The sequence below is a fragment of the Acomys russatus genome, chromosome 4 (genome assembly GCF_903995435.1).
Source record: "Acomys russatus chromosome 4, mAcoRus1.1, whole genome shotgun sequence".
NCBI classification, from domain to species: Eukaryota; Metazoa; Chordata; class Mammalia; order Rodentia; family Muridae; genus Acomys; species Acomys russatus.
In genome coordinates, this window is record NC_067140.1 from 56,247,217 (window position 1) to 56,264,645 (window position 17,429).

At 52.1% G+C, this 17,429-nt stretch overlaps 1 protein-coding gene across 1 annotated transcript in view; it reads right to left on the reverse strand.

The window, feature by feature from the left end:
* Sptbn5 (spectrin beta, non-erythrocytic 5) overlaps positions 1-11,791 on the reverse strand; it is a 43,703-nt gene extending 31,912 nt beyond the window's left edge. Inside the window, 12 exon segments of the mRNA XM_051144426.1 lie at positions 662-789; positions 1,595-1,852; positions 1,965-2,165; positions 2,259-2,412; positions 2,645-2,877; positions 2,979-3,117; positions 4,831-5,462; positions 6,252-6,480; positions 6,942-7,099; positions 8,573-8,689; positions 11,337-11,504; positions 11,666-11,791. Of these exon segments, the coding sequence (XP_051000383.1) occupies positions 662-789; positions 1,595-1,852; positions 1,965-2,165; positions 2,259-2,412; positions 2,645-2,877; positions 2,979-3,117; positions 4,831-5,462; positions 6,252-6,480; positions 6,942-7,099; positions 8,573-8,689; positions 11,337-11,504; positions 11,666-11,776 (2,528 nt within the window). The 5' untranslated portion in view covers positions 11,777-11,791.
* Between the last annotated feature and the right edge of the window lie 5,638 nt (positions 11,792-17,429).

Sequence of the window (17,429 nt, forward strand, 5' to 3'; positions counted from 1 at the left end):
CATGGGTGTCCAGAAGGAAGAAAGGCCACATGGTCTGGGTATTTAAAAAGGACAAAGCAAGGCCCACTGGAGTCTGCCCAAAAAAAGAACATTTGTAGAGGGAAGACAAGGTGCTGTGGAAGCAGCAGCTAGGCAGAGGGGAAGCTCAGGCCAGCACCCCTCCCTGTGAATGAGAGAGCACTCCATGTCTAACTTTCTGTCCTCCTCTCTGGGCAAGTATGAGCAGCAGCAGCAGCAGTGGCAGCGGCAGCGGCAGCGGCAGCAGCAGTGGCGGCAGCGGCAGCAGCAGCAGCAAGTAGACCATTCAGAAATAGGGGATAGGCATAGCAAAAGAGTATGTACAGGAAGGGAAAGTAAAGAAAGAAATCAGGGGAAGATCCAGAGAATTTCAAACTCCACAGATCTGACACGACCACATCTTTCACACTTTTCTGGTGTGAAAACCGTGGTTGTATAGGAGCAGGGACACGCTACCCTGAACAACACAGGGTGTTTTTTGTTTGTTTGTTTGTTGATAACTCCAGTTACCTCTCTCTGCTGAGCTCAAACTGGCCTCCCCTGAACTTCTTCTGTTTGGATTTTGGATGCCCAGACAGCCCCAGGGAAGATGTGTGGCCTTCTCTTTGCTGACAGACTTTAGGCTCTCACTAGGGGTCATGACCTTGTATCTCTGGAGGAGAAGGGCATCTTTTGGGGTGGATACTGGCTGCCTGGTGGTACTAAAACGTGAGTCTCACCCTGAGGTCTTCCAATCTCGTTAAGCCTTTTCCAATCTTCTGGAGGTTCCTCCTGTAGAAGGGACAAAGGTTCTGTTTAGGTGACCAAGTGGCTCCCCATCTGGCAGAAGGGCAAACTCTGCCAATAGTGGGAAAAGCGAAGGCTGAAAATGCCAGGAGCCAGGCCTCTACCAGGTGGGGATAGAGGACACACAAAAGGGGAGAAGTTAGATCCCATTATTTAATAAGCAGCAAGCTGGGAAAGCAGGACTCCCGGTGCAGGAAGAAACCACTAACGCCCTGTACCAAAGGTACTGTGTAGGTATCACGTAAACACCAGGAGCGAAGCATCGCAGGCCCAGGGGCAGGAGGAGTGTGGGCTTAGGAAAAGCCTTAGACAATGAATCAAAAAGCCTCTTTGACAGAGATCACCAGGTGTTTAGGCAGTAGCCTGCCCCACCTTGATGAACTCACTTGTGTTCTAGATACTTGCGAACACAGAGATCTGTCTTTAAAATGATTAATTATGTGCTCTGGGAGTAAACACAATGGAAAGGGCCTGGAGTGTGAGTTACCACCTGTAGGCTGGGGCGTGAGGGTGGGACTGGGAGGGAAGGAAGGGGGCTGGGATCAGTCTGAAAAGTGATTAAATAAAAAAGAAATTTTAAAAAAGAAAGAATGAAAAGAAACCAAAAGTAACTTCAGATCTGGGCAGCTGCGCTTGATGGCCTTGACTGATTTACACAGACAGAATTCCAAATGACTGGAGATGAGAGCAGAGGTGGAGGTTGGGGGATGCAAGACCAGCTCCCAGCAGAGCCACAAAGACCCTCATTAGGAGAGGAGCGTATAGCACTGATGTTCTGAGGAGACCTCACATTTAGTGTAGGAGGCACGAGTCTAGCTCCTTCCCATGATCCCCAGCGCACCGTGAGTGCCACCAGGGCTGCAACAGCTTGGGCCTGATCCTCCAGCTCACGCAGTTCCACCCTAAAGGCGAGCACGCCTTGCTCCAGGCGCTGGTGGCTCTGCAACAGGACCTCGGCGTCCGTCTGGTCCTTCCCGCAGGACGCACTTTCCAGTTGCTTCTGCCGCAGGAGAAGCCAAGAAACCACCTCGGCCAAGTCAGAAAAGTACTGTGGGGAGGTAGAAAGGGCTGAGCGCCGGGCCGCAGGTGCGCTCGCCTTGCCTCCACGTGCGGTGCCCCGCCCCGCCCCGCCCTGCCCCGCCCCGCCCGGCAAGCTGTACCTGCCCAACGAGCAGCGCCGTTTGCAGCCGGGCGCGCCTCCTTGTGGCTGCAGTCCAAAGCAGTTGCCACGTTCCCTGAACCGCTTCGGCCCTTTCCAGAGGATCTGGCTGTGTTGGGGGCCCTCTGACACTGAAGTTGCGTCCCCTCTGCATGAGATCTGCACACACAGCCTGGTGGCGATGGAGTTCAGTTTCCAGAGCCTAGCAGGGTTAGGGAGGGAGAGGGTGACGCCCGAGAGTCCCAAGCCTGGCTGGCAAGGAGGTCGGGATGTCAGAGAGCAAGGGACTGGACACCTTGTGTTTTTGCAGAGCGGTAGCAATCAGAGCGAGGTCCCGACCTAGTGCTGGCCTCTCCATTAGCTGTGTATGCTCCCGCAACCAGGCCTCCTCCTCCTCACAGCTGTGCAGGAACTGTGCCCGCTGCAGGGTCTGCTCCAGCAGGGCTCGTCTCGGAGACAGAGAGGGCCATGAAAGGTTTGGGGAAGCATGGGGGAGGAATTTGCCCACTTGCATCAGACATGCCCCTTGGGCAGGATTTTCCCAGAATGGCTTAATAAATAAGACCTAGCCTTGTGGGGCTCAAGAGGAGTTTACCAGACCAGAGGATTTCTGCTTGGGCGGAAGATAATTAAAGTTACAGGAAAGCTCTACAGCCGGTTGAGGACTTGGGGCAGACTTACCGGGCTCTGACAAGAGATACCAGGCTGTGGTAGAGCTCGGCCAATGCCAGGGCCTTAGCCTGCAGCATCTGCACACTGGTACCCTGGGAGGAGTCCAGCTGTGCCGTCTGATGGGCAAGACGGTTTATGTTGGCCCTGTGGGCTGAGACCTGGGCCTCCAGCAGGTCATGCCTCTGCAGCAGCAACACTGCTTCTGCCAGCTGGTGCCCACAGGCTGTGGAGCTGGCCAACTCCTGGGCAGAGATGAGTGGTCAGTGCTTTTCCAGGTGCTGGGTACCTGTGGGCACCAATGTTGGGAAAGGACCTCCCAGAGGTCCGCTGACCTACTGCCCACCTGCAGCTCCCCAAGCTGCTCGGAGGCAGCCTCCACTTCCTGCAGCAGGGACAGCACATCCTGTGTGCCTGCCATCTGTTTCCTCTGCTCCTGTAGACGCTGCAGGAGCTTCTGCCAGCGTCCGTTGATCTCCTTCTGCCTAGATAACAGAAGGAAAGAGTGGTCTCCAGCAGGCTGGGGCCTGAAAGCTCGGCTGCCAAGAACAGTGGTGCCTCTGGAGCCAGGCAGGGTGTAGATGTGAACATCCTGACGTGGTTGGGACAGTCAGAAGGGAGCCTGAAAGGTTCGAGTGTCCGCCCTCAGTCCCTCTCCCCTTGTCTGGCTCTGTGGCTAAAGACTGTCTTTCCAGGTACACGGACTAAAACAATGACAGCCTCAGTTTCTTAACTCTGCTCTGTTTGCAAATCCTGTTTGGTACTGTCTTCAAAACATAGACACAGATCTGGGTAGTCACAACTGTAGTCCCAGAATGCAGGAGGAGCGGCCAGATTGCCGGTTTCGAGGCCAGCCCTGTCTAAATGTGAGTTCTGTCTCTGTGAGGCCCTGCCTCAAAAGCAAAATAGAAAGTTAGAACGTTCTGAATGCCACCGCCGCACACCCAGAATGCCACCGCTGTACAGTCACACCCCCTCCCGCTGCTTCCCACCTGGGACTGCACACCAGTTCATAACTAGATAGTACACGCTTTGCCCTTTAACCCGCCCAAGCAGGGCGTCCAGGCCATCACTGGTACGAAGGTTATAGTGTGTCACGCCTCTGCTCAGACACAGTGGTTTCCTAACTTTCTAAGGAAAAGGGGAAAAAAAAAGTCAAGATGCCTTTGCTTTACTGTTTAAGGCCCTGCCCGACCTGCATTCCGTTCCTTCCTTGGTCTCATCTCCTGTGACTTGGTCACCACCACCACAGCGCTACTTTTCAGCCTTGTGAGGTATGTAACCACTTTGGTGTGGTGTTCTTGCTATCCCATCTGCCCAGGACTGCCTGTCCCCTATATGTACATGACCAGGTCCCTCACTTCTCTCTGGTCGAAGGCAACTTCCAGTGGCACTTCCCCAGTGACCCATGCCATATCCTCCTGCCTTGGCCTCTCGTGGTCCCATGTTTGCCTTATTTATTTATTTATTTTTCTGAGAACTGAATCAAGGACCTTGTGCATGCTACAGATATGCTACCACTGAATTAGACTCCAGACACTCATTTGTTGTTTGTTTTTTTGAGACAGGGTCTCAGAATTAGCCCTGGCTGGCCTGCTATGTACACTATTCTGGCCCTGCACTCACAAAGATCTGCCTGCCTCTGCCTTCCAAGTGCTAGGATTAAAGGCATGGGCCATCACAACTATTTTTTAAACTCCCCCCTTTTGGGGGGTTTTGAGACAGGGTTTCTTTGTGTAGCCTTAGCTGTCCTAGACTCACTTTGTAGACTAGACTGGCCTCGAACTCACAGAGATCTGCCCGCCTCTGCCTCCTGAGTGCTGGGATTAAAGGCATGTTCCACCACACCCAGCTCTTTAAACTGCTTTTTTTTCTTTCTTTCATGTTTTCCTTTAGAGTGTTTTAAGCTTCAGGAGGGAAGGGCTAAACATTTGATTATAGTGTGTAGGATGTGGTGGACACTGAGCTGCGCAGTGGGTGTGCTGACTACCCAGAAAGAACCATGCTTTGCCAGAAAGGGTAAGTTACACCTGGTGGTGGATTTGTGCATCCATGGGAGATTATCTCTTTTTTTTGGGGGGGGGGGACAGATTATCTCTTTAGAGGGAACCCTGACTGTCCAAACCACCCCACCCTTCTGAGAGTTGTAGGGAGACTTTGGCTTCTTGTGAGGATTGGTTTACTTGCTTGGAGCTCACCTGCGGGCCACATCTGCCCAGCTGTGATACTGTCCTTGTTGGAGGATGTCTGCAATCTCGCCCAAGGCCTGGAAACGCCCTTCTTGAGGCAGGACACCAGCCTCCAGCATGCTCAGCCTCTGAGTGGCCGCCTCCACTGTGCCTGGGTTGGTGAGGGAGGCTCTGGCCTGGTCCAGCATCTGCTCTGCATCATTTAAAAAGCTTTCCCGGAGAGCTGCCTTGCACTGGAAGCGGCGGGCCAGAGTGTCCAGTCGCTCCAGCTGGAGCAGCCTGTGCTGCATGGCCTGGCTCCTGGAGGCCTCTGCCCGCTCCAGCTCGGCCCATCGCTGGGCTAGCTCTGCCGGGCCCAGGCCCTCTCGAGGTAGGAAGGGCCTTCGGTTTTGGGCTCGGAGTGTTGTCTGCAGCTGGAAGAGCAAGGCCTCTGTGACCCCTCGTTGCTGCAGCCGAGGTGGCTTTTCTTGGGTGTGGAAGGAGGCAAAGGCTGCCAGTAGGTGGCGCATGGCAGGCAGAGAATCTGGGAAGTCCCGAGCCTCCAGTTGCCTCTGCTTTGCTGTGATCCAGCAGAGCAGGTCAGCCACCAGCTGCTCATACTGAGCCTGTAGGACCTCTGTCTCCTGCAACTGCAGCAGGATCTGGTGGAGGGCAGAGCACACAGGTCAGGCTACACCTCCGGTGGGCCCCACCACTGGGTGCTAAGTGCCAGCCCAAGTTGCCCAGGTAGGTTGGCACTCCTTCTCTTGGCTGAGGATGGGCTAACATGCCTCTCGCCCCACCGCAGAGCGGCACTGTACATACAGACTCAGGTCTCTGAAGTCCTCGCTCCATAACTGGGCTGTGCCCTCACTTTGCCTTCCTCCATCTAATTTTGCCCCTTTGGCCTCATCTGAAGGTTGAAGCTCTACAGGTGGTTCCCCTCTCAGCCTTCTTGTCCTTTCCTCCCTGTGCCCCACTCCCTAAATCAGCTTACCGTCCTTGGCCCCACACAACATTAAGACACTAACCCTGAGGACAGCCCTTCCAGGCCTCAGCCTCTGCCATCGCATCCACAGGGTAAGGGAGCCCCCTAAAAGCATGGATTCAGTATAGAGCCTACTTCAAAGATCCTCTTCTACGCCTGGCCTTGAAGACTTAGCTCTCTAAGCCTTTTAATCCCATTAGAGGCTTAGCAGGTTTTGAGGGCAATGGAGGCAGAAGGCCAGAAAGGGTTATCATCCCCGTAGCTTCATATATGCCAGGCGCCATGCTACTCGTTACGTTACTAATACTCCCCTGGACACTCAAGCAGCCTTCCACCATTCAGGAGTTGTCACCCCCACCTCACAAAGGGAGCGCAGAGAAGTGAGGCAATTTGGCCAAGGCTATGGAGCCAGTAAGGCATGGGAACAACCAGTCAGGCAGACCTGCCTCTGTTTACCACCAACCTTAGCCAGCCTCCTCTGGGCCGTCTGCCCCTGGTGCAGGCGGGAGAAACAGTGATAGTACAGGGACACGTAGGTCATGATGGAGCGTTCGTCTGGATGCTGGGCTGCCACGTCTTCAGGGTCCAGCAGCTGGGCAATGCCTAGCTCCTGCTCAGCCACGCGAAAGGCAAAGGAGAGGTTGTGCAGAGGGTGATCCAGGCTCAGTGAGCTATAATCCAGCAGGTCAGGCCTGGGCAGAGCAGGGCAGTTCCTCAGAAGAGCCTTTGGCTTATGTTAGCCACCCACTGCTTACTGTTTTCCTCTGATAGTTCTGCAAGGCTCAGGCTGGGGTATAAACAGGACTTAATAGGAAGGAGGGTTAACGTGGCTGAGGGAGGGGCCAGGACACAGGATGAGGTGGGCATCCCCAAAGGGAAGACACTAGGTAGTGACGGGGCAGAGAAGAGCCAGAGCACAGGAAGTAGAGGAGGCAGGGGTCAAAGGCAAAGCTCCTGACCCAAAGGAGGAGGGGCAGGCCTAGAGCAGAGTACTGTCTACTTATTAGTACTCGGACCTAGGTCCTCTCTATTTATGACCCATTTGTCTTTCTCTCTCGAGGCCCTGGGTGCAGAGGGCATGTGGAAAGGCAGGCAGGGCTCCACCCCAGGCTCTCTGGGCTCAGTGGGTAGAGGCTCAGGCTTTAAGATGTACCTGTGAGCGTGGAGGAGGGCGTTAAACCCAAGACCGTCACTCCAGCTTCGGGAGAAGTCAGTGATGTCCACATTGCCGTAGCTGGCTGTCTTCCGCTGGCACCACACCAACAGTGCTTCCTTGGCAGATAGCAAAGCTGCACTGGCCCCGAACTCCTCCTGGCGGGTCAGGGCAGTGTGGTCAATGTGTATGTGTGGGGGGTGGTGGAAGGTATCAGAAACACACTGGAACTCTCCAGGAAAGGGATGGTGGGAGAAGGCCAGAGGTACCTCTTCAGATAGCAGCATTTGTCTCTGAACCAAATGCCCAAGGGGTTTTGGATGAATACACAGAGCAAAGGAAATATCTGATTTTTAAAAAAAATATCCTTTTAGGGATGGCGACTTACTTCAGTGTAGCATATGTGACCAGGAACATAGAGGAGGCACATACCATACACTGAAAGCTGTCAAGTCACAACCACAGCGAGGTGTGGCCTGATTCAGGCAATGGGATCAGGGCAAAGGTATAGGCCCATGGTTTAACACTCCAGGTTTTAATAGAAAGTATCCTTTTTTCCCCGTAAGGCCCTATTATGCTATTTTTAGTATACTGTACTGTTCCTTTCCCATGCTTTCCCACCTCATGGCCCAATCATGGTCTCAAGGCCCTTCTTCCTAGTATAAATCCTGATGAACAATTATGTATCTGCTCCTCTCACTAACAGGCAGCCCCTCTGGTGCACCATCCACGGAGCTAACTGACCCGAGGCCCCATAGTATAGAAGGTGGGGGCTCACTGCACTTCTGTCACCCCAGGATTCTCCAGGCCAGGCATGAGGCTTTTTCACCTCAGCTCTCCGTCCTCTGTGGCAGTTACTGTACCTACATGCACTACGGAAGTGGAGTCTCTTTATACTTAATTTCCTCTAGTGGTGCCAGTGAAGTGTGTAAGAGAAGCTAGGACACCGCCCAGCACCCCAGATAATCAGGAAGAAGGCTTGAGGTGGCTGCAGAGAGCCCTGGGAGTCGAACTCATGTCATCAGGCTTAACAGAAAGTGCCTTTACCCTCTGAGCCAATTCATGGGGCTTCACATGGTGAGATTTAGGGTCTCGCTCTCCAGTTTGGCTTTTCTAACCCACTGGCATGGAGTTGGGGGTGGTGCTTTGGAATTCATAAAACAGACCTTTGAAGGATATAAGGACGTTATGCTTATATTTTCTGAGCCAGGTGTAGGGGGAAAGAAGGATAGAAAATGACGGAGACCATGAAAATACTGTCCCAGAGGTCTTCAAGATCCTGGGGACATTGTAAACCTCTCAGCTGGGGTCCCTTTATATATATAATTTTCCTCTGGTGGGTACATTATGATATAGTGAAGGTGGCAGGGGTTCAGTGCTAAACAACAGTCCAGGAATGGAAGTGGTTGATGACCGGCCGCCTCACCAGTGGGTGACTTGTCCCCCAGTCAGTATGAATCCCTGACTCTACTTATATTAGCCCATTGCAATATGCTGGGTTCTTTGCCCCAGATGAAGGGTGAATATTCATTTAACGAACACAAAGGGTCTGCTGTGGGTTCACCAACACCAGTGGAACTGCTCTGTCCCAGGGATCTGAAGTAAAGCCAGGGATGGAGCCTGAGACATACCCTGTCCAAGGAGATGTGGGAAATCTGGAACCGCAGAATAATGACCCAGAGGAGGCCCAGGATGAGGGACTGGTCTCCATCCACAATGTTCTCTGGCCCGATGAAGGGTATGGACACCTGTGGGCACAGGTAATTGGGCTGAGCCATGACGCCTGTGGCCCTGAGAAAACTGGAGTCCAGGAAGCCGTGAGCTGGTAGCATCTCGGAATCTAGCCACCTCCAGCCAGAGGTCCTCCAGGAAGGGCAGGCAGTGAACGATGCCAGGGGAAAGATGGCTTCTGAATAGCTAGGCTATTAGTCCAGGCCTCCGCAGGTGTTCCCTAAAGCAGGTAAACTAGACTGGGCCACTGGGTGGAGGACCCTCAGATGTGGCACTGGAGATGCCCATTCTCAAGTGAGCTAAACAGGCAGCCGCCAGTGTCTGCCTCCTCCTTCTCTAGCACTGCTGCATCTCAAGGCTGTGCCTGGGTCCCTGGAACCCACCCAAACCTTGGTCTCTGGAAGTGTGTCATCTCTGACCATACTATTAGAAGCTCAGAGTCCCCAGTTCCACCTCAGGAACCTGCATGTGGGCAAGCAGTGGGTGGCTCTGTGGGCACTAAGGGTGAAACCTACTATCTAGATCTTCCTTAGGTGCAAGGACAGGGTAACTCAGGGCAGGCACACATCGAGGCCTCCCAGGATCGGCCTGTTGCCCTCTGGCTCCATCTTCCTAGTAGAGAAGATATCATGTGACAGCAAGGCTGAAGACTTCTGAGATCAAGACTTTGCTTATGGCGTCTCTGGTGCCTGATTCTAACGCAGGCCGCCGTGTCCTTGCATAGGACTGGTTGTCTTAGCTGTCTGAAAATACTATCCCCCAAGATGTCCACACAATTAGTCCCTTCTTCCTTTAAGCCTCTACTTTAGTGTCACTTTCTCAACATGGCTTACTCCAACCACTGTATTTGACATTGAAACTGTGCGTTTTTTCCCTCCTACCTACACATACACATCTGCTCCCATCCCTGCCATGGTGGGGGTGTTGGTTTTGCTCCCTAATGTGGCCTCAGTTCCTAGTACAACTGACATGTACCAGACAACAATTATGAGCTGAATGAACAAAGAAAGGAGAGATGCTCTGTAAGACCAGAACAGCTGGGAGCTGACCACTAGCCCTGCGAGAGGAACTTCACTAGGCACTGTACCTTATGGGCACATCCTGTCCTACCTCATTAGCCTCTGAGGGATGCACCAACATACTTCCCTCACTCCCAGGCCCACTCGCCTAAGCTTGGAGGTGTGACACTGAGCAAAGGAGAACATGTCTGTTTCTTTCAGCTCCCCAGAGTCAATTCTCTCAGTTTTGGGTTTGGCAATATCAGCTGATCAATGAACTTGACTGAGATGAAAGGAAGCCAGCAAATATTCAGGACTTGGTGTGGTGGTGTGTTCATGTGTATGCATATTTATATGTGTGTATATGTGTGTGTTTATGTATATGTATGCATGTTGAGATAACACACATCCAGTTACTACCCTATGTTACCCAGGGTAGCCCCAACTTGAGATCTTCCTGCCTCAGCGTCTTTGGTGCTGGCATTAAGGATGTGAACCACCACCCCCAGCCTAGGAAGTGCTTAACAGCTGACTCTAAGGGGAAACCAAAACTGTGCTTTAGCTGTGCTGGGTAACTCCCTTATCCATTCTTGACTATAATTGTCCTGGATGGAGTGAAGGATGTAATCTCCACAAGTGTCAATGACCTGCTGTATTAAAAAGCTCATAAAGAAGTTAGTGTGGGGGCTGGAGAGATGGCTCAGCGGTTAAGAGCACTGCCTGCTCCTCCAGAGGTCCTGAGTTCAATTCCCAGCAACCACATGGTGGCTCACAAACATCTGTAATGATAATCTGATTTGATGCCCTCTTCTGGCCTGCAGGTGTATGTGCAGGCAGAGCACTGTATACATAATAATAAATAAAGAAGTTGGGTGTAGAGGTACACCCTTTAATCCTAGCATTTGAGTGGTAGAGATAGGAGGGTCAAGAGTTTCAGTAGCTTTGGCTGTATGTGACAAAGGAAGAGAGAGAGAGAGGGAGGGGGGGAGGGAAGGAGGGAGAGAGAGGGAGAGAGAGGGAGGGGAAGGAGGGAGGGAGAGAGAGAGAGGGAGGGAGCTCTAAATCCTCTTGGGAGGCGGGAGGAGGCCAGGGCTCACACCCATCCTAGATTCCCGGGGGAATGCCTAGCTCACACACAGGGCATTGTACCTAGATCTGAACCAAGCCTGGCTTTCTGTTCCCTCAGGTTCTGGGGAACCACAGTTGCTTCCCCTCCAATGGCTTTTGTCCCCCCCCGCCCCCCCTTGCTTCCAGGCAAAGAGGCTTCTATGCTAACCTCTTGTGGCCACACCTGGGCTCAGCTACTTGGTTGCCCATGGATCTCGCCAGATAAATCATTCAAGATCTATATGTCTAGGTTTATGAAATGAGAAAGTTAAGAACATTCCGATTCTCTCAGCGAAGGACCTCGTAATTCTCCCTTATTAGACAGTGGTGTTTTGAACCCTGGTAGGGACAGAGCTTGTTCGTGCTGTGGCCCTCTGGTGGCTGTCTAAGTCAAGTGCACTGGGCAAGGAGAGCTTTGCAGCCACCTCTTGTTTCTCAGCTGTACCTCCAGGATTCAGGCCCACACCTCCTGCTCTGTTTGAGGTCTAGCCATTGTATAGATGACCTCGAGTTCCTGCTCATGTAGCTGTTCACCCAGAAACACCTTCCTGGAACAAACCTTGGCTCTGAGGAAGGCCAGTGCATGGCTGTTGTTTTCCAGGAAGTGTACTCGCAGGTGGCCTGGACTGGGTGCTGGTAGGGCTTCCCCAGAGATAAGCTCCAACAGCCGCAGTAGGTGGGCCCCGTCAGCAAGCTCTGTGTATAAGTTCTGGATCCTGATGCCCACCTGAGGAGTGGATTGGAGCAGATGTGGGGTCAGCCCAGCACCCTATGCCCACCACATTTTAAAGCCTGGGAGGGGGCAGGCCAGAACAGCTACAGGCAGGGGATCCTAGAGCAGGCCCCCAGGTCACTGGTCAGAACTGGAGGTGCCTAAGCCTTACTTACCCGGCCTAGTCGGAAGATGTTATTGATCCACTTGGTGAAGGTCTTCTTCTGCATCTGTGCATGCCGAGCCTGGAGCTTGCGGACATGGCCAACCTCATACTCAGAGTCCATGGCCAAGCTTGGACTCAGCAGGGCTGAGCTGTGGGCTTGGCTCTCCTCCTCAGGCACACTGCTGCTAAGGAGCTGGAGGGCTGAAGGGACAACTAGCCTGCAGTTCTTTGAGGGTAAATGGCAACGGGGCATTTCTGTGTCTGGAGATGGTGGGAGCATGGAGGCTGGTGAGGACTGTGGCTACTGATGACCCTCCCGCCAGGAGTCTGAGACCCTATCCTGCCACACTGCCCCCATGAATGACAGAAATTGGGGCTTGGAGCCTAAGCAAGTAAGAAGCTTGACCAGTAGCCTGTACTTGAACAACCCATAGTCACCCCTGGCCCCAAATTCCCAGATGCTTCTCCAAATGCCTACTGCTCGCCCTATCATCACAGCCATTGGCCCTTGCTCTTTGGCTTAGCTTTGGCAGACAGAAGGAAGATACGGGCTGCTCACCTTGGCAGTTGACGCCTGGGTCCTCACTAGGAGGCCCCGCTGCTGGATGGAGGAGACACAAGATAGCAGAGCTTGGGGAGTGAGGGAGGCGACTGGAAAGGTCAGTTTGGAGCCACAGAATAGACCTCCCCTTTGCCAGTCAGTACACAGGCAGCATTGTCCTCCCGCCTGCTTCAGGGCGGGGCCCAGACAGGAGAGGGTGGCTCAGGAATGTTTTAGACTCATCGTTAGGGGGTCTCCTCCTTTATCTTCTCCCTCATCCCGTTTGCAGGGGAGGGTATTGGCTCTGATGGTCTTGTTGACTCCGGTGAGAACACTGCAGGATGCTGAAGTCTGAAAGAGAGGGGCCCACGGCCAGGACTTTGGGTGGAAAGCTGTGGATTCGCTTCCTCCTCTGCACCCCACTCTCAAGTGGTGGAAAAAGCAATCTGACAGCCCCTCCCCAACAGGGGGAAGCCACAAGGAGATAGCATCCTGGACTCAGCTTCCCAGGCCCTGAGCAGATCTGGGCCACAAGCTCAGCTTAGCTAAGCGTTGAGAAGACAGTGATAGATGAATTGTGACAGGAAAGGGTGTCTGGGAAAGCAGTTCTCGCTCTCAGCTCCCCTGTGAGCAATAACCCTCTCCCAAATACCGCCTGGCATGGGTCCTGCTCTCCCTTCTCCTGCGCCTTGGCCACAGGGATGCCTCCCCCCACCCCCAGAGCCTCCAAGGGCATTTGCACACAGACACCTCACAGACTGGGACTCACGTTCAGTTAGTTGTATGTAACCACCAGGGAAGGTGCTCACCCTTCCTGAGGAGCCTACTGACTGCCAGGTGCCCCAGACCACGGTCAGCTCCAAGGAAGAGGCTGGAGGAGACTCTACAGTCCTTCAGGTCTAGTTCCTACTTTGTAGCGGAAGCCTTGCCTTCAGCCATAGCACTCTAAAGGTGCCCACTCTCATCTATAAGCGAGAGCTCTATTACAAACGCCTTGCAGGTTTGAAGGACTTGGTCCTCAGCCCTCTAGGTTTGTGTGATCTGAGGTCTGAGAGAACTGTCTGATGCTTTGTTGATGGGTTTAAGCAGAGTTGGTTGTTTAGTTGTTGGAATGTTGGGTTGGAGGGATGGCTCAGTGGTCAAAGTCTTCCAGAGGACCTGGTTTCAGTTTCCAGCACCCACATGTGACTCTGTGACTCCAGTTCAGGGAATCTGGTGCCCTCCTCTGGCTTCTGCGGGCACCAGGTACTCATGCAGTGCACATACATACAGGCAAGCACTTGTACACATAAAAATAAATTAATCTTTAAAAAAATAAAGAAGTTTTGGGATGGGACTAAAGGACTGCTCTCCTCTCCCCTGCCCCAGCTCAGCGGCAGCTAAAGCCTCGCATATTGTACAAAGGCCAGCTCCTCTTTGGCTGTGGATGATTAAGGCCTTGGTGAAAGGCCAATGGTCTCTGGAACCTTTGCCAAGAGACTGAGCTTTCTATTTGAGCTGGAGTAAACAGATGGAGTGTATTAGTCCATAGCTGAAAACCAATCTAGCAGGAACAGGACTTCAGGTGCTGTTTGACCCAGGATCCCAAATGATGTCACTGCTGATCTGGGTTTCCTATGCCTTGCTCAATGCCTCCTATCTGCCAGCCCAACATCCTCCCCCACTCCCCTCCTATCACTGCTATTTTTAGCACTGTACCAATAAGGCTCCTGCTTGACATCATGGTTCTAGAGAGGAGCGAATATGTGGCACATCTTCCTAGGTGCTGGGGTGGTGGCTCTTGAGAATTGAATCGGGGTTATATATACTTTTGAACTTGTGTCTGTGATTTAGGGGGGACTCTAATTGGCTTAAGCTAATCAGGCTCCATCCTGGAAAGAGGGGAAGGGGTCTCCTGTACTCACACCTCATGCCTCTGGGTAAGAGTGAAAAATTAATATGCTGTGCCAAGTGGCGGTCCAGGTTGGTATCACCACAAGGATATGTGCGTGACAGTGGGAAAAGCCCAATGTCTGCTGCAGGTGGTGCACACCTGAGAGACAGAAACTTGAGGTGAAGTCGAGATAGGTCTGTATCTCTGGAGTGTGCTCAGAGATGCCTGCCCCCCACCCACCCCACAATCCCAGCAGTGCCCACACCCATAGTCCTTCAGCCAGGGCTTTCAACCTCCCACAGTGAGGGACCCACTGTGAGCCCTCATTCCCAGAGAGGATGCAGGAGGGATTGGCATCACAGGATGGCATGGAGGAGAGGTATACCTCTCTGGACTCTTCCATCTCCTTTCAAAATGGACCCAAGAGACCACTTTTCTCTTGAAAACTGGGCACAGTTACAGAAGCCAGAGCCAGTGGAGACTGACACTTTTAAATAAGAATAAGAAAAAAAGGCATTATGTGATTACTGTTGCTAAGTACTATTTAACCTGATATGCTCCTGAATGGGCCCTGGATTACTTGACTAAACTCAGGTTACTTGCCCTGGGGTCCTGCTGATAGGCTGAAGTACAAGGTGATGCTACTGGCCATCTGCCTACCCCAAAAGCTGGGGTACCACATGTCCACGTGTGGTCTCCTTCTCCTTGGGCTCGGAAGGGCTTCCTTGGAAGGTGAGGATGGCAGGACCTAGCTGAAGTGCTTCCTTTCCCTCACCTGCGCAGGCTCCTGTGATCCCATGCCACGTGGTAGTTACTAACGGGGTCTTTAGAACTGGGGAGAGCACAAAGTGGATGTGAGGTCACAGGCTTTACATACCTCTACCTTTCCTCCTGTGTGTAAACACTCTGAGGTGGCTTCTTTGAAAACTGGGGCAATGTGGTATGCTGGCTTAGATAAGAAATGTACTGAACGTTTGGTCAATAGAGGTGACTGGATCATAAAAGGTGACTGGTCCATGGGACTTCCCCATAAATGAAGATGAAGGGATGAGAAAGAGGGTCACTGGGGCATGCCTTTGAAGACCCTGTCTTGAGTCTATGCTTCTTGGCTGCCAAGAGATAACAGCCTCCTTTGCTGTGTGCTCCTGCTGTGACACTCTGCCTCACCTCCAGCCCACAACTGGCTCTGTCAGTCCACAGCTGGTGTGGTCAGCCCACAGCTGGAGCGGTCAGCTCACAGCTGGCTGCCCTCTGCACTGAATTATCTCAGACAGTTGGCCAACTTAAACTTTCCCTCCTTGAAACTGAATTCTGGCAAATGTTCCTATGACACACAGAAAATACATGATGGGTGTGTAGATGCATGGGGCGGGAGGAGTGTTTTAAACAATCTAGCCACTGTGCGCTGCTCCTGGGAAGATGCTATCTTTCATCTGATCAGCATCTCTGGTGGTTTTCTTTCTGGTAAACTTACTATGATAAACACGGGAATATTAGGAAAAGGAGACCCATGGTTTCTTTTTGTTCAAGAACACCACCAGGTCAGAGCAGGGTAAGGCTCAGCTGCTGGGCGTTTTCCAGCAGCCAGAGCGGGGGGGGGGGGGGGGGGGGGGAATCACAGATAGTAGCCTGCTGTCCCTAGAAAGGTCTCCTCTGAGGGTCTGTACAGAAGCAACTTGGTCTAGCTACATAGAACAGATGGACACATTTAAGAGACAGATTCATGAGGCATACATGTGATTACATGTGATTATATTTATGTGAATACATGACAGCTGTGCAGTGAGAAAGCAGCAAGGCAACTGGGAGGAAAGGCAGCCCTCCCAGGCAGCCCCGCCCCTTGGACACCAGGGTCCACACCCCACAGAAATGCCTACATTCAGTTACAGCCCCAGGACCAAACATTCCCCTCTGTGTGTCCTATTAATCAAAGCGCGCTCATTCAGAGTAAAACGCACATCGTGTTTCTCTTAAAACTTCTGTTTAGAGAGTAAGATACAGAGCGTGGCTGGCAACGTAAGTGTTCTCTCTGGCTTTGAAGCAGACTGCCATAAAACAAGTAATGTAGTTCAGGCTGGCTTCAAACTCATGGTAATCCTCCTGCATCTGCCTTCCAACTGCTGGGATAACAGGGATGAGCTTTTAGCATTTTCTCTTAAATCACCAGTTCTGACTCTGAGGTTGCCAGAGACAGGCAGTTAGGGGTGGGAGTATGTTTTTCTGAAGACTCAGGGGCACAGTTCAGATTAGTTCATTTTTTGGTACTTTGGTGGTGGGGGCACGTGGTCACTGCTGTGCTGTGTGTCCTACTTTGTAAGTGATGGTGAAGGTGCCCATGAGCTGTGCCACAGAGCAAGGGTGTGGTGGGAGGCAGCTCCTGAACCCGCATAAGTGGGTCAGAGAGATGCACAGGGAAACACTGAAGAGCCATCTGGTGGTATGTACAGCCCAATCTTGGCCCAGATAGGCACTTTTTTTTTTTTTAATTTAAAGATTTATTTATTTATTAAGTATACAGTGTTTTGCCCGCATGTACGCCTACACACCAGAAGAGGGCACCAGATCTCATTATAGATGGTTGTGAGCTACCATGCGGTTGCTGGGAATTGAACTCAGGACCTTTGGAAGAGCAGAAGAGCAGACAGTGCTCTTAACCTCTGAGCCATCTCTCCAGCCCCCCAGATAGGCACTCCTGATGTGACAGGCACGAGCTTGGAAGAAAAGGTGTTACACAAAAGATTTCTGCAGAGAGGCTTCATCTTGTGAGTAAAACACAATTGGACACAACGAAATGCATTATTTTTTCCTTTAAAAATCAAACAACAGTATCAATCATCAAGACACTGATCTCTCCCAATGACAGCTCAGGATGGGGCTAGACTCTCTTTACCTGGGTTCAAAGGCTCTGGAACATATCAAGACATGGCTTGGTGGAATTTAAATTCTGCCACCTATCAAAAAGCCTTGGGGACAGCCAATGATAGAAGGGCACACTTAGTGACAGATGGGAACTGTCTCTTTTCTTTTTTTGGTTTTTCAAGACAGGATTTTTCTGTTTAGCCTTGGCTGTTGGCTGTCCTGGACTCGCAGTGTAGACCAGGCTAGCCTCAAACTCACAGTGATCCGCCTGCCTCTGCCTCCCGAGTGCTAGGATTAAAGGCGTGTGCTACCATGCCCAGCCTGTCTCTTTTCTTAAGTCTGATACATTGACTTTGCTGCAATCTACTGGGTGAACTGGAAAGAAAAGCCAATCCTCAGACTTCAACATGATCTGAAGGTCTAGAGGTCTTGCCAGGGGCTGCCAGAGGTTGTGAATTCCAAATTCCTGAGTCTAGCTTTGCTGGCAGGGAGGCTTGGCAG